This window comes from Anguilla rostrata, chromosome 8, assembly GCF_018555375.3.
Source record: "Anguilla rostrata isolate EN2019 chromosome 8, ASM1855537v3, whole genome shotgun sequence".
NCBI lineage: Eukaryota > Metazoa > Chordata > Actinopteri > Anguilliformes > Anguillidae > Anguilla > Anguilla rostrata.
The window spans coordinates 27,917,907-27,934,136 of NC_057940.1; the positions used below are offsets into that span (position 1 = coordinate 27,917,907).

At 44.1% G+C, this 16,230-nt stretch overlaps 1 protein-coding gene across 4 annotated transcripts in view; it reads right to left on the minus strand.

The window, feature by feature from the left end:
• Positions 1-48: 48 nt before the first annotated feature.
• The window catches only part of igsf9b (immunoglobulin superfamily, member 9b), a 42,998-nt gene continuing 26,816 nt past the window's right edge, over positions 49-16,230 (minus strand). The window contains exons 5-22 of one of the 4 annotated variants that reach the window (XM_064347525.1): positions 15,655-15,806; positions 14,850-14,967; positions 13,547-13,688; positions 12,977-13,122; positions 12,551-12,693; positions 12,294-12,434; positions 11,954-12,070; positions 11,378-11,528; positions 10,922-11,033; positions 10,646-10,821; positions 10,074-10,312; positions 9,493-9,577; positions 8,966-9,136; positions 8,226-8,262; positions 4,647-7,703; positions 3,758-3,933; positions 3,328-3,537; positions 49-2,979 (exon numbers count right to left, since the gene is read on the minus strand). In XM_064347525.1, coding sequence (XP_064203595.1) covers positions 3,344-3,537; positions 3,758-3,933; positions 4,647-7,703; positions 8,226-8,262; positions 8,966-9,136; positions 9,493-9,577; positions 10,074-10,312; positions 10,646-10,821; positions 10,922-11,033; positions 11,378-11,528; positions 11,954-12,070; positions 12,294-12,434; positions 12,551-12,693; positions 12,977-13,122; positions 13,547-13,688; positions 14,850-14,967; positions 15,655-15,806 — 5,357 coding nt within the window. In that variant the 3' untranslated portion in view covers positions 49-2,979; positions 3,328-3,343. Of the gene's footprint in view, positions 3,538-3,757; positions 3,934-4,205; positions 7,704-8,225; positions 8,263-8,965; positions 9,137-9,492; positions 9,578-10,073; positions 10,313-10,645; positions 10,822-10,921; positions 11,034-11,377; positions 11,529-11,953; positions 12,071-12,293; positions 12,435-12,550; positions 12,694-12,976; positions 13,123-13,546; positions 13,689-14,849; positions 14,968-15,654; positions 15,807-16,230 lie in introns of all 4 variants that reach the window. The other 3 variants (XM_064347521.1, XM_064347524.1, XM_064347523.1) reach the window with 3 other exon arrangements.

Sequence of the window (16,230 nt, forward strand, 5' to 3'; positions counted from 1 at the left end):
GATACCTCCCTCCCCATTACCTTCACCAGAATAGGTAACAACAGAAAATCCATTTAAATGCAATTTATTCAATCTTTTACAAACAAACATATAAAAATAACATTTACAACATTAAAAACAGCAACATAACGACTGGACATAAATTTTTCTTCCAAATTTGTACAAAACCTGAAAAAGTTCTCAAAAAGATGACATTCTAAATTCAATAAAAAAATTTACAGCAACATCTTAAATATAAGATAAGGTTTCTGTTCTCTCCTTTTATTTCTTTTTGTCTTTAAAAAATGTAAAAATCTGACCTTTTCATTCTTTCAAAAAATGAAAAACAATGCAACTTCAATTGGCTTTAACTGTACAAAATCTAAAAATGGGCCTTTGCTTCAAGAAGCAAACAATCCTTACAAGAGAAATTCAAGCACATAACAGACACTGCCAAGAGCCAACAGAGAAGTACAATTTACCAGCACTGAGGTGTCTATTCACACATTTTAACACTGATGAAGGACACTTATGTAGTGCACTTATACATCATCTTTGCGCATCAACATGTTAACTGCAACAATGTGAATGAATATAATGGTGATTCAAAAACATGACCTAATCATTATGAAAGTATAATGCTTATTTCAAAATGTTTATTAAATTCAAGAAATGGCATATTTTTTGTTTCATTGAAATTATGATTGAAGGTAATGTGTGTATACTAGACTTGGTGATATTTTTCCTCCCATTAGTGTCAATCCATCTTTTGAGCAAAGGTGCAAAACTGCATTAGGCACTGGGCTATGGTCCGATTAAAAATACAAACTTAATCTGTCATCAATGGAATATACAATTATGACATCTTTGAGTGTTGAAAAAATGAAAAATTGAAAAACTTATGTATTTCTGGTGTAGCAGAAACAAAGCCTCATGACAAAGCATCCAATGAAAAGTAAGACAGATGTTAACAATTGCCCACAAAACAGACAAAGCAAAACAACATCATAAATCTGAAGCCTGTTTTAGACATCTGTACACAAGAGTCTGACTATCTGAATGATATCATCGAAAGACTGGATGTGGATATGCAGGCGAATATGCTGGATTAAATGGGTGTCTTTCAGTTGTTCATTCAGTTTGATAGGGTACAAAATTTTGAAATTGATTTGATTGAAAAATCTATTGATTGAAATAGATTTTTCCTAAGAACCTTCACCAAATGCCAATATACTTCTACTTCATAACAGTTTTAAAATGTGAAAATATATGCCTTTAAAAACAGATAAAGATGTTTTTAACACAAAGGCTTAACTTACAAGTGGTATCCAAATTGCCATGAGCTGCTATCCAAGCTATCTGAACTAATAATATATATGGTATTAAGCTTCTTCAATATGGTCAGGTGATTAAGGTGCTCAACACCCAGCATATGCAGTTAACTCACTGTCTGCCCTGTGGACACTTCTACTGACAACAGAGCATGAAGAAAGATTTATCTTTCCCAGTAGAGAAATGCCACAACTTCTTGAATTCTACCTTCACATATATTCCTCCTCTGCAGCTGGCTCCAAATATTATACATATTTTTATACACAATTTTTCAGCTTTTTTTTTTTTTTTTACAGGAGATGCATAACCAAACAAAAACAATTATGTTCTCATTATGTGTCCATGTTGCGTGTTTTGATCCAATTTGTGAAAGAGCACTGAGAAGTTCTACAAATAAAATATGGTTATTTCATAAAATGCTACAAAATATATAAAACAATGGAAAAAAAAACAATTAAAAAATATACAAGATTTTCTATAAACAAAACAAATGATTGGTTACCTGGACCTGTTATGGCTTGTTACCCCATTAAAGCTCTCCTGTGAATCACGGTTAAAACCAATAGGGCTTGAGCCTGGTCATAAACACTGTCCAGAACTAACGTATGCCTACAACTTAATCTAAAGGAGCATGGTTTTTTTTTAGAAAATTGAGAGATATCGAGAATAAAGTTTATCATCTTGCTTTTCCAGTTGTATCTTTGAAGAGGGGGCTTTACTGTTTGATTGTCTGACCAGTCTGGGAAAGCTTCTGGTAAAGGCCTATTTTCTATGGATTTGGCTTTTTTCCTTAAGAAACTTTCCTTTGTTTCATATGCTTCTAACTCACTGTCCTCTTCAGAACCACCACTGTACTCAATCCCAAAACAGGCAAGCTATTCTTATTTCATCTGGTACCACAGGCCCCAGATCACTGATAGCTCTAGACTCCTGCAACAGCAGTCTGCCTGTACTTAAAATTGATGGTGATTATACAGGGCTCTGAGACCACAGGGAAGCACATAACAGTCCTTCAGATATAATAGTGTTTCTGCAAACATGAACTAACCAAGCAAAGGACCTACCTGACAGACTGTTTACTAAGCCTTTTGTCTTGTGTTGGTCTAATTATAAATACCGTCCAGTTCCATTTACTGTGAGTCATAAAATACTGAATTCCACTGACCTTCTGTGAAAGCTTGCACAGAAGAAAGCTGGTACTGATAAATACAGATGAAACAGAAATATAAATCTATATTCACCCATCTAAAGGACTGAAATCAGGATAACCTAGAGGTATTCAGCTTGTTATATGGGCTTCAAGAAGAACCAACCCCAGATGCCTGCCAACTTGAAATGGATCAAACGACAATCAGTGAATTCATTTCCCTTCCTTGTAACATTACTCATTGGAGATTGTATATTTATGAAATCCTGCAGATTTCTTTTGGTTGTGCTATCAGTTCTCCGTCAGAGTTCTGGAGGAAATTCAGTTTCAGTCTTAGGTGAATATGGACTGAAATCCCATGCTGTCCAATAATTCTCCAGTGTTGTCATCTAGCACACTGGCTTTGAACTGTTCAATCAACAGCCTTCATGGTCAACTAACGTCCAATCACTTTGCATCCTGAAAGTTTTCTCTTGTGCACAGATGAATCAGATACTATTTGGCCCCTCCTTTGGAAGGTTCTGCAGCAGAACAGAAATAAGAAATAGAAAAATGTGATTAATCTGGTGTTGGTTGTTATCTTTTGCAGTGTGAATTTAAATCAATGCATCTCGGATTCAGTATTATAAATCACTTATCACTTAAGCTAAGGCATAGCAGATAAAAGGTGAGGTAGTTGGAAGGACAGAGAGACACTGTAAAACTGTAAATACAAAGAAGATGGTCAAAATGACAAATAAAGCAACACAAAAATACTGAAAATAGGGTTGCGTCAGGACACAGAAATCATGAAACAGTGATGGTAGACAGAAGTAGACAAATTTAGGCTGAGACTGAGGTGGCATGGAATGACAGAAGGACAAACGGACCAGAACATTTTGGCTGTCAGAGCAGTGCGGTGTTGGGGTCGAGGTCAGGGTCAGGGGAGAGGCAAGGATCTCGGGAACAGATGGACTCCTGGGTACGACGGTACTCCTGATACTCCTGGCGGAGGGCATTAAATCGCGCCTCACTGAGCGAGCGAGCGTACAGGCCACGTGGGGGGGTGGACAAAGGTGGACTGACCGAGGGGAACAGGCCTGGCAGGGAGATTCAGATGGGAGGGTGGGGAAGGAGAGCATAGGGGGACAGAAAGACCAAGGAGAACAGTGAGGGGGCAGGAATAATCTTCATACTTGTCACAATATACAGTAATGGCATACATCTTGGGATAAGGTCAGACACACAGATGGTAGGTAGTGGTAGCAAACAAAATCTATAGCTTGGTTACAGGGTATATCCATGAAACACTCTTCTAACCTTTGCTACGAGGGTCCCGGAGGCCAGCAGTAGAGCAAGGGCGATATCTCCGCTCCCCTCTACCCTTTCCTACACCCTCCTGGGCATAATCTGTTTTTGTGGCCTCCAGGAATTCTGACTCCACAGCAAGATCAGTTGCATCCCATTCATAGCTCTCATCAACTGATGTGTTTCTCCTAAAGGCAGATGTACAAGAACAGGTGCAGGTAGCTTCACAATAAGAACGTGTAGCATTTTTCACAAATATGATGATTTAACTCACGAAATGATGAATTAAGCAAGCAAGAAACTCATTCACTTGGTAAGTACAGATCAATGCACATTAAATGAGTGATTTTCTCATCCTGCAAGAAAAACGGAACTGAACTGTCAATAGCGCGCACTATTCCATGCCTTGTGTGAATCTCTCTCTTGGATTGACCGTGATGGTCGAAGAGAGCAGCCCCACCTTTTGGCTAGTCTCCTGCTTTGCAGCTCCATTTCGGCTTTGTGCATTTCTGATTCTTCAGTGGTCTCTGGGGAGCTGGGGAGGGTAGGGGTGAGAGAGAGGGACTGGCGAAGGAAGGCGTGAGTGTACGAGGGCCCCACACTGCCCCTGCCACTGCTCTGACTAGCATAACTGGCCCTGCCCTCTTTCCCATCCCTGCAGTCCCTGATCTCCACCTCAGCCCCCTTTCCTGACTCCCTCTCCCTCTGTCCTCCGCCTTCCGGTTCCCGGGGAGGGAATGGGGAGTGGTAGGGTGAGGGCCAACTGTAGCCCCGGGGTAAGAAGGCTCGTGGTGGGCCCCGCTTGGATTCGAGAGGTCTTGGGTACTCCACCCTCATCAATTGTCTGGGGAAGACCTGAAACTGGGAGGGGTCACGGGGGGCTGACTTATGCTGCACGGACCTCAGAGCCTCCTGGTAGGTCATGGGCCACCTGGATGAGTCAGGGAAAGCAGTAGCCTGCCGACGAGGGTCTGAAGATTGTCGCCTTGTGGAAGCTGAGGCTTCTGGGTGCCTCAGGGGCTCCATAGGTGGAGGTAAAGGTGCGAGACGAGGTGGAGTGACTGAAGACCTCTCTGGACAAGGAGGACTCTCGAGGCTTCTGGTACTCTGTGGTCGAAAGGTGGCTGATCCTCGCCAGAAGGGGCCTGGTCTAGAGGAGAAGGGATATGCTGAGGTCCGACCTAAGCTAAAAGACTTGATCCGGACATCTGGGTTTGGGAATTCATCCCGATAACACTTTTCAGAGACATAATTCCTGGGGCTCTCATAATGCTCCCATCTCTGTGACCCTAAGCTAATGGACTTCTTTAGGTGAGGTCTTGGAGGTCCCATGACAGAGAGGGTTCCACTTGGACCCAAACTTAATGACTTCTTCATGAAAGGCATAGGAGCCTGGTAGATCCTAGAAGATATTCTGTTAGTCCTATTGCCCTGAGTATCAAGTCTTTGGGATTGTTCCAAGGCAGGCTCCTGTCTACTTGTAAAACATTCAGGAGCTCTGGACAGGACATCGGCCACATCCTTAGCAGTATGGACTAATGTCTGACTGAGGTCTGTTCTTGCAAGCTGTGCCTCTAAACCTGATGATGGAGTCTTGTCGGGGAGTAGTGGTTGCAATTCCAAATGGTAACTCTGTTCTGTTTCACTTTCTGATCTCAGTGATCGTTTGATGTTTTTGTTTGAAGCCCTAACCTTCAAGCCTCTTTCTCTTGTATCCAACACTGAGGAATGTCTACACTCTAGCCCTTCACTTGGCCCTGAATCTGCACTCTGGCTACCTAGAGGTCTGTCTTCAGCATTTTTGGGACTTGATTTTGTTTCAGAATCTTGAGTTTCCCAGTCTTTTGAAACCATATCAAGCTCACCTTGCAAAAGGTTTTCAGACCTCTCATCTATGCTTGGCCAGGCCGGGTCTGCGGCTTCATCAACGGGTTCATCCACACTCATCTCAATGAACCCAGGAAGACTCAAATACTCAAGAATTGCACTTGTCTGCAGAAGAGATATTTTGGAAGGCTGCATCACCAACCTAGGTTTCAGAGAGTCTGACATTCTGGCAACAGAGTAATTTGACTGGTCACTGTCGCTTTCATTTTCTAGAAGAGTTAAAGGGGACCCGTAACTGGGGCTACTGCTGTAAAGGCATTTGTCGCTCTTTCTCGAGCGTGCCCTAACACACTCTTTCTCAAACTCTGGGGACAGTAGAGGGCTACCGGTACTGTCTCTGGTCTTGCTCTCTCTCTGTTTATCTTTACCCCTTTCTGTGGATTTCCGGTGCTCATAAGGCAAGGTAGCACCCTCAGTATGGCTCTGCATTTCCTGCTCAACACTGCTGTCCTTCCCTCCTTCCCTCTTTGGAGGGTGGTGGGGAGAGGATTCATCGTGAGAGTGAGAAGGACTCAAGGCCCTCACTTTATCCATTTCAGCACAGTGTACGTTGCTTTCTCCTGCTGGCTCCAGTCCTGGATCAATCTTCCGGACATTATAATTGAGGGAGGACCTTGATACAAAAGCTCCTTGATCTGGACTGCTGACCCTCTCGTTGGCTCCCACAGAAAAGAAAGTGCCCTCAAGCCCCTCTCTTTGTGCCCTCCAGTCTTCTTCTGGCAGGGATCTCTCAGGATACCTTGTCTTAGTCCCACACAGACCCCCAGAAAGCAGGGGCAGGCTGTGAGTGGTTGGGGAGAGGAGGGACAGGGATGTGCACTGAGTCACAGGGGAATGGGAACAGTCCACGATCACAGAGTCCCTCGTGGCTGCACCTGCTGGGGGTGAGCATGGCTGCTGCGACCTCTGTGTGATATTTTCCAGGGGGCTCTGCAATGGGACCAAGCTGGTTACAGATGTGACAGGGCTAATATCCCAATGGATGTAAGAGGAGGAAGAGGTCCTTCCCATGGGGCTACTGGTGTTTCCGAAGTAGCAGCCTCTCCTGTAGTCGGACATCCGCTGAGCCTGACCACTGATATGATGGGCTTTTTGACGAAGGGTGACATCTTGCAGCTTCCAAATGGGCTCCTCAGCCTGGGCCTTCCGCTCCCTCCTACTTCCTGTTGTATCTGCTTCTCGCACCCTCTGGCTGGCGGTATATCGCTCCAGTTCCCTCTCCATCTCTTCTCGCTCCCGTGCCAGCTGCAGGCACTTGCTCAGGTTGTCCCTCTCTCGCTCATGTTCCATCTGGGACACCAGGGTGCTGGTGTTGGTCAGCTGACTCTCACTCTCCAAGCTGGGTTGGAGCCTCTCTCTCTCCGCCTCCCTTGTTTTTCGGTTAAGGCTAGGGAACACGCCTTCTGGGTGGACAGACATGCGGTACTTCTTCAAAGGGTCATAGTCCCTCTTCTCGCTGCTGTCAGAGTAGAAGCTGGCCCTCTCTAGCAGAGCCTCAGAGCAGCCCTGCTCATCATCTGAGTAGAAGCAGCCATGACGGGAAAAGTTCCTGGCCATCGCCTTGACCCGCCCGGGAGAATGTGAGATTTTGCTGGGGCCGGGCAGGTCTACTGTGAGGACTGGGGAGGGGTTCTTCTTCTCTGCACTTTCGGAGTCTAGGGAATCCGATTTTGGAGAGCCCCTGTAAGACGCTCTGCTGCTGCCTGTGCTGCTGTCGCCCCCTGCTGAACACTGTGGGAAGTCCTTCTTTAAGCTTATCTTGATGTTGCTGGGGGTGGAGCTCTTGTCGTAAGGCTGGACAATGAAGCGCCCGTCGGGCCCCCGGGAGATGGACTCCAAGGCAGAGGTTGGGGAAGACGTGCCCCCGAGGTGGCTCTCAAAGAGGGTGTAGTGGGGTGGGGGTGAGGAGCTGGACAGGAGCTGCCGCCGCTGGTCCTGATATTCACTGCGGCTGGCCTTGTCGAAGGAGGAGCGGTCCGACTGGGAGGATGAAGAGTTGGGGAAGAAGGACAGGGGTGGGCACAGCTTCAGTTTCAGGACACTGTCGGGGCTGTCAGTAGGCGAGCCAGCTCTGTGAGAGAGAGAGAGAGAGAGAGAGAGAGAATTTTAACCATCCTTTATTTCCACAGTCAACACATCAAAGGCATCACTTAAATCGAAACAAAGAAATAATGAGAGAGAGAGAGCGAGCAAGAGAGAGAGAGAATTCTCAGCTGGATGTTTCTTTTCTGGCCTTTACACCTCAAACAATCAACCGACACACTAAATCCTATGTGTCTACATTTGCCTTAAACACTTTCTATGGAAGGCACATCACGGTTTTTCGGCATGGGAAAGCATGATGATTCAATGACTCATCAAAATTAATATTTGCATGGACTGGATCGGCATCAACATTTCAGAAAAATCTCTTTGATTGCAATTCCTAAGAAAAGGAAGAATTCACAGATGTGATAATTTGTTAGGATATGGTCCCCAAAATGTCTCTCTATTCAGCGACTCACAAAAACACAAAGGAAAGAAAAAACTATGGGGTTCATGAGAGGAGCACAAGACAATGGAGAAACACACAGGACAGATGGTGGGCACTTACTCCGTAGGTGGGCTCTTCTGGAGGGCAGTGGGGAGATCTGAAAAGGGGGGTAGGGGGGGAAAGGTCATACAATGGTGCAAATCAAACAAAATGAAAAGATGAGATGCCAAAATAGGTTCAAACTGAAACAAAACACCACAAATGGTCAAAGGGCAAAACAACAGCACTCTATACAGATCCCTTCCTTATGTCCAGTCTCTGAGGGCCTTGCATCTGATACTCTTCAGCAAAGGAAACAAGTTTAATGATCATCTTTCACTGGCTAGACTGGCCCTCATGGAGTGGAGGAAAGGAAAAGATAGGATGAAAGTATACTTGTCAACACTATTGCATTTCAGATCCCTCTTTTCTCAGACACTCAAGATAATTCAACACATCACTCAGTGACAACAAGGTGTGGTTTCTCAATTTGTTCCAAAACATAAATTGACTTGGGTCTCCTATATGGCTTAACAAGATGTTGGCAAGTATGCACATTCATAATTAAGTGGATTTGAAGGTAATTGGGCATAGGTCTCAGCTTGCTTTGAGCATTGCATGCCACATAAAAATGATCAAATGGACTGCAGTCATCTAGACAGCCACCCAGATGCTCTGAGAGTTGATTTATTGATTAATCTTCTCTCTCTAAAAGTGTACATTAGGGTTCTCAACCCCACAGCATGGGGACCTGTGGGAAATAAAGTGGTGCACACAGACCAGGTGGCAGTAAGGCTGTTTTACAGCAGAAGAGCATTTACCATCCCTCCTTTTCCTGCGCCGCTGGTCTCTCCTGTGGCTCATGATACAGGCCGTCAACAGGGAGAGGATGATGGCCACAAACAGGAAACACACTCCACCCACCACACCAGCCAATAGCGGCTCAGGGACAAACTCCAAGAGGCTTGTTCGAACTGGATATACTTCCATGCCTGCAATGACATCACAGCGTACCTTTCATTGCTCTGCAGAGCCTGAAGAACTTACTAACACTATAAGTAATGGTTATACTTAGTCTACCATGCAACATTTTTCTAGTTACATTCACAGTGAAAACAAAATGGAAATAAATATACATGGGTCCACTCTCAAGCTGCTTTTATGATAACGACACCTTTGAAAGTTATGCTAACAGCAATAATGATGATAGCATGAATTGCTAGAGATGTTAATAGCTCTAGATGTGGTGATGTGCTGTCAAGCTTAACAGCTGCTCAGCTATGGAAATATGCCCTTTGGTTGTCAGACAGGGTTCTCAAAGACAAGTGAGGAGGAGCCATTTACCAACCTGCTGTGGAGATGTTGACTGACTCACTAGGCTCACTGACCAGCCTGTTTCTGCGAGACAGCATCCGTAGCTCATAGACAGTGTCCTGTGGAGTGGTGGTGGTGGTGGGGGGGGGGGGTTGGGAATTGCCGGTGACATCAGTTGAACAGCACATAGCTCAACATTTTGTGAAAGGAGAGTTGTGGACTATAAACAAATCAACTGCAGCAAAAATGTTTTCAGTAAATTAGCCAACTGAAGGAGAGGCCTTGATGATGCTATTTGACTTTGCAGATGCTCATAGTCAAATTTTCCTGAAAGCAAATGTGTCAGCGCTCCTTGTTCGATAATAAAACAGTGCTATCCCAAGTGAGAATTGAACTTACCACCTTCAGGTTTACAATATAGTGCTATAACTTCAAGTATACTCAATGAATTTACACACTGTGCTAAGTAACAACATGGTCATCTATAAGCTAATACATTATATGCACCAAAAGAAAGTGACAAATATTCTGAAGGATTTCAATTTATGAGGCACACAGAAGCAAACAAATGCAAAAATGAACTGTGCTGTCTGGACAGCAGTCTTGACCACCCACCTTTAGTAATCCTTCCACCAGTATCTCAGTTTTGTTGGCCCCAATGGCCCCATTGAGAATTGACCACTCCCCCCTTTCACGGCGTGCTTGGAGCACAAAGGCAGTGATGGGCGGAGACTTAGACAGGGGCAGTTCCCATGTCAGCACAATCCCCTCTGAGCTCCTATTGGCAGATAGCGATGATGGTGGGGCCAGTTTAGGTATCGTTGTTACAATCATAGGCGGATCTGTTGGGGGAACTGGTAATAGAGATAAAAAGGGTGGGTCAAGATAAGTTTCACACTTAAAAAACACATTCCATTACCATTCAGCATCTAGAGGTGCTCTACAACAGTGGTTCCCAACCCTACTACTGGAGATCTACCCTCCTGTAAGTTTTCACTCCAGCCCTAACAAAGCACACCTCATGCAACAGCTAAAGATCTCACTGAGCTGCTGATCAGTAGAATCAGGTGTGCCAATTTAGGGTTGAAATTGAGAGATCTCCAGGGTCGGGAACCACTGCTCTACAACATATCCAATTAGACTCCACCCCCATGATAAGGTAAGTTCCCAGCACTGACAGTACTGACCCAGTGTTCTGATAGTAGTGATTTCACTAAAGGGTCCTGAGCCCAGTTTGTTCTGGGGTAAGATGCTGAACTGGTAGCTGGTTCCCGGGAGCAGCCCAGTCACTAGCAGGTGGGACTTGGAGGTAGGTACGAGCAGGGATGTCCACTCGTGTTTTCCCCTGGAAGCCTGCCTCAGCCTAGCCATGGAAAGAGAGGGAATCCGGATTTAAACACACAGATCCATATGATGCCATGTATGCCATACGATACACACGAAAGAGCGACTGAGACGCCTACCAAACGCTGAATTTTTGGGTGTACCCCCCATCAAAGCCAGGCTCCCAGGAAACATTAGCCTGGTTCATCTCTGGGATGACTGACACAGAGGAAACAGCATGGGGACTGGTACCTGAGAGGATAAGAGAGAAAAGTAGGCCTTTTGCATATCCGTTTGATCAAAAGTTTCATATTTTTACTCGTGAATTATAAACCAAAAAATAAACAAAAAAACTACTTAATGTTCCCAGATAGCAAACAGATGATTTTCACTCAAATTACCCAGTCTGTTTTCCATTTGCAAACAACTGTCTTTTCAGTTCTTATGTTTGGACATAAATGCAGACTTACTACTTCTGTTTGTTTCTAACTTTTACAGAAAAAGGTTAATAAGTGTGTTTGCTGATGCGTTTCTTTATTATTTCTTACATCTGACCTGTGTGTACATGTACTGTAACTTATAGAGGAGCCACTCACCCAGTACTAAGACGATAGTGCTGGTGCTGATGGTAGCCACTCGGTTGGTGACGTGGCACTCCCATGCCCCCTGGTGGTCTTTCTTGAGTGGCCGCAACACCAGGGAGCCATTGGCAGCCACAGTATATGGAGAGCGAGGCAGGAGACCGACCTTTGGAGGAAGAGAGGGAGGAAGCGATAAGATTGAGGTGAAAGGATAAATGAGTCTTAGTCCCTGTGGTGGTGTATGCTGTCTGATGGGCACTCCAGGATGAGAAACTGCATAAAGCATCACTGCATCTATGTATCAGGGCCAACAAAAATCTGACAACTGATCAAATTTGACTTGATACAGAAGAAATGTCATAGAGGGCACATTACATAAGAAAACAGCAAGCATCAGTAGATATAATTAAGTATATAAGCACTTTTGGCAAACAGACAAGAGATTGCTTAAAACAATGATAGCAGAAGAAAATGAAATTTAACTATGCCGTTGTGCTTATGAGAGAGAATGGAGCAGCAGTGTGTGAAGCTATAACAGGGAGTGCTGGAGTCAGTGTTTCCAGTAGCTTCAGTATCAGTGCCTTACTGTACCTTGCTCCAGGTGACATTGGGAGAGGGGTCTCCACGACCCTGACAGGGGATGACCAGATCTCGGCCCACCTCCTGGAGGTACTCAGCACGGGGGGAGACCTGGAATGAGGGGGGGTCCTGTGGGGTTGAGAAAAAGTGTTTTAAATGCAGATATACACTAAAACTGGAACACTTTTACCTCACTTGCCTGCTTTTTGGGGGGTTCAGGCCAGGTTTTTGCCCAATTTTCTTTCTGTTGCTCTGCAAAGTGTCTTTGTGATAGTTTTCTCTAAAAAGCTCTACACAAATAAATACAATTGACTCTTCCTTCAATGCCTCAAAGGAAACATGAGAGCCTTACCTCCAGAACCACCTTAGTGGGCTCTGATTGGCCCATTGTTCCATAACTGTTATAGGCAGTGCAGGTGTACATGCCCACTGCGTCATCATTGGCTGTTGCTATGAACACAGAGCCCTCTGAGTTCACCATCCAACCAGGGAACTGAAAAGAAAGAAAAGGGAGACCAGTTTTTCCATTAAAGAAAAATAAAAGGCACAGAATATCACAGACAGGTCATTTTGTGAAGAGCTTTTAGGACCCTCAGCTATCTCGCTCACCATGTTGAGGTCCAGGTTGTCCCCATCTTTGGTCCAGTTAACAAAGAGCATGGGGGGTTCAGCTCTCACTGGACAGGTGATGACACCCCCCATGCCTGTTGGAAGGTAGGTCTCCCGGGGCATTCGCACCACCTGAGCAGGGTCTAACAGCGAACAGGAGAGGGAGGAACTTAGCCACTACAAACACACTGACAAACTGACCCAGGTGACATATCTATTGACTTATAGATGTACTAATACAAGGAATTGCTGAAACAGAACTGGGAATTGACACAGGAGCAAGGACAAAACTGGGGTACAAACACACATAAGCCCAAGGGTGGGTAGACAGGCAGGTAGACAGAGAGACAGACAGACAGACAGACAGAGAAATGAGTTGATGGAAAACACTACATACGTGCACACAAAAGCAGAAAACTTTCTTACGCTTCACAGTGAGGTAGGCTGAGGCAGTGGGTGGAGTCAGCAGCCCATTGGTGGGCATACAGGTATAGTTCCCAGCATCCTCAGGGAGAAGGCGAGGTATGAGGAGGGTACCATCAACTAGGATCTTTACACGGGTTTTGAGAGACCTGAGGACAAACACGATTCTATCTGAGCTTCATCATATAAAAAATAACATAAATAATAACCAAGAGCTGTATAGTTTTTCTGGATAACTAATTTCAATGAGTGTGCTATTTTTAGTTTGCTAATTTTGCATCACAGGACATACTAAATTATAAAACATAAAATAAGCACAGTTTACATCATTTTCAAAAAGCATTTGGGACCGAAATACCTGTGGCTTGTTCTAAGCAATTAATTGTAACTGGTGGAAACAGTTAAATTGAGTAAATTGTAAAGCCCTAAGCTTCATGGTATTATAAGTACTGGGAACAGGTTGCAAATTATATTTATATTTTACCACAATATCATACAATATTGCTATTTACATAAAACATACAGCTTCAGCCACATTATAGTTTATGCTATAATACCAATGGTAGGACTCACTCAATGTGGTGCACATTCTCTCCTTGCTTCTGCCACATATATGTTAGGTTGGTGGGGTAGGCTTCAGCCTGGCACTGCAGAATGCCATCCTGAGACATGTTGAGCGTGACATCCTCCGGGGGAATGATGATGATTGGAGGGCCTGATTTGGAGCAGGAGTTGCAGGTTAGCTATGAATATCATGAATGCATAAGCACATATCTCCACTCCCACCGTTTGATTTTCTGATATATCTACATTTGTTTTTCAAAGTTATGAGGAATGACGAAAAACAGAATTATGTTCTTCTGGAAAGCTGTATACATGCAGATGTCAGTTTCTTTAACAGTGAGGACTTGCAGACATTTGGACAAATCAAGCTGTATAACTCATCTAATTCATCTGGTAGAAAGACACTGAATGTCTTTCACTGAAAGACAAGGACTGCCAAGGGTGAAGCTCTTTACAAACACTAGGTAGCAGGATTGGCATTAGATATTGGCATTGCCGAGTGATGGCAGGATTACCACTAGATGGCGGTATTGGATATGGTCTCCACAATAAGAAAAAGTCACTTCAGGAAACAATGGGCTCATTCCAGTCGCTGACTTTATCTGTTCCTACCTCTTTGGTCCTTGCCTGACCTGGAAATCGATCGAGGTCCACCAGGTTTAAGGACCCGTTAAATGCTCCTTGAAGGAGCAAGGAGCGAGGAGCTAGAAGGCTTCCGAAGGATGCTTGAGCAAGGAACCACAAGTGCATCCTTTGCAGAAGAATTTTTTTCTCAGATCCTGTGACGTATAAATGATTGACCTGTGGATCCACCTCTCCCAATCTGCCACCTCTGTATCTGACGTGGCTTCAAACTGACATTTGACTGAATAAGGACATTCTATTTTCCTAATAAATGTTTCCTTGTTGCCTCCATACTCGCATACTTTCCTTGCAACCCAGCATTGGCTGAAGCTAAGGAGTGAGGAAAGTATGTGAGGAAAGGATGAAAGGAGGTAAAATAAGTAACTGGAATGAGACCAAAGTGGAAGCAATGCCATCAGTCATCCTCTGAGAGACTCAGTATAGAGATGTGCATATTGGAAGACGACAAAATGGATTTTGTGTATAATGCACTTATATACTGTATATATATATTCAATCTCTCCCATACGGATTAAGTCTTGCAGGAATATCTACAGTATACTTGCACAAGAAACATGACATAGAGCATTGAAATTATTTGGACCAATGAGGCCAAATGGATCACACTGCAGGAGCGTATGACTCAAGAAGCCCATTCATGATGGACGCAACACAGTGAACCACTGACCTTTGATCAGAAGCTGTGTGGAGTGCGACAGATTCCCCTCCGAGTTTGAGGCGTGACATTTGTACATTCCTCCCATTTCCCTGGTCACCGTGGCTAAGGACAAGGTGCCATTGAGCACCTGAGAGAGAGAGAGATTTTTAGACAGTTACTAGCACAGCCCACGTGTGTAACATATGAAGGACTAGTTCCACAGCATTCACTGCAAAAACTATAATGAACAGTAATACGACTACAATAGCAACAAAATTCTGTAATGCTGGATGGTTGGTATGGAAAATTTTTTTTTTGTTTTGGGTAAAATCTCTGTGAAGTTTCTGGATCCCAGCAGATAGATTGGCAGTTTAATTAGCTGCAGGTATGCGAGTTGTAGACTTAGCTGAGAAGTGTGTGGCTCAGGAGACATTGTATTAAAGTCATTTTGTGCAGTGTAAGGAAGTTTGACAGCCCCCATACAGGCTGCCCACCTTCAGCCTTTTTTTCTTTTTTGCTTGGACACTCTGATTAGCTCCAGTTTCCCTCATTCTTAGCTGGTTTCCAGCTGACACTGTCCAAAGCTCGCCAAACCTAATGCCTTCTTACTTAACATCATGTGTTGGATGTCACGAATGTCATTTTACCTTAATGTAACTGTGGCAGGGCCATAGTAAAATAGCACAGAAAGACAGGCAGGACTTTTTCCTTGGATTTAAAAGGTATTTTTAATAAAAGGAATTAATTAGCTATTTAACTTATCTTGGCCAATCAGTCAGTCAACTACTGTAACACTTCATCCAGAATGACAGAATCGTGGCTTATAAGCTCTGACCTTCACATTGTCTTGTTTTTCAATAGGGGCATCATCTTTTTGCCAGGTCACAGTTGGTTGGGGGTTCCCATGAGCACCACAGGTAAGAGACACAGCGCTGCCTTGCAGGGCCTCCAGGAACGGGGGTGGAGTTTTGAAAAACACTGGTGGTGCTATAGAAAGGGGAATCAGAGAATGAGCATTCACCAATTTCAAGAGAAAAACAACTGCAGGCGTTGCAAAGTACCTGTAACTTGAGCAATACTAATGGATTAGAAAAGCAACTTCATACATTAACAAATAATAATCAAAATGAAACCTAATACATCTCATAATTAAGGGTTCTGCTAATAATTTCAGTAATTAAGTTAGTCTATAACAGGGCTGACCACCCCTGTTCCTGGAGATCTACAGTCCTGTAGGTTTTCACTCCAACCCTAACAGAACAAACCTCATTCAACAGTTATAGATCACATCGAGCAGCTAATTAGCAACAACCAGTGTGTGAAATTACTGTAGGGTTGAAATGAGAACATACAGGAGGGTAGATCTCCAGAAAGGGGGTTGGGGAGCCCTGGTCTATGTAATAAATAACAG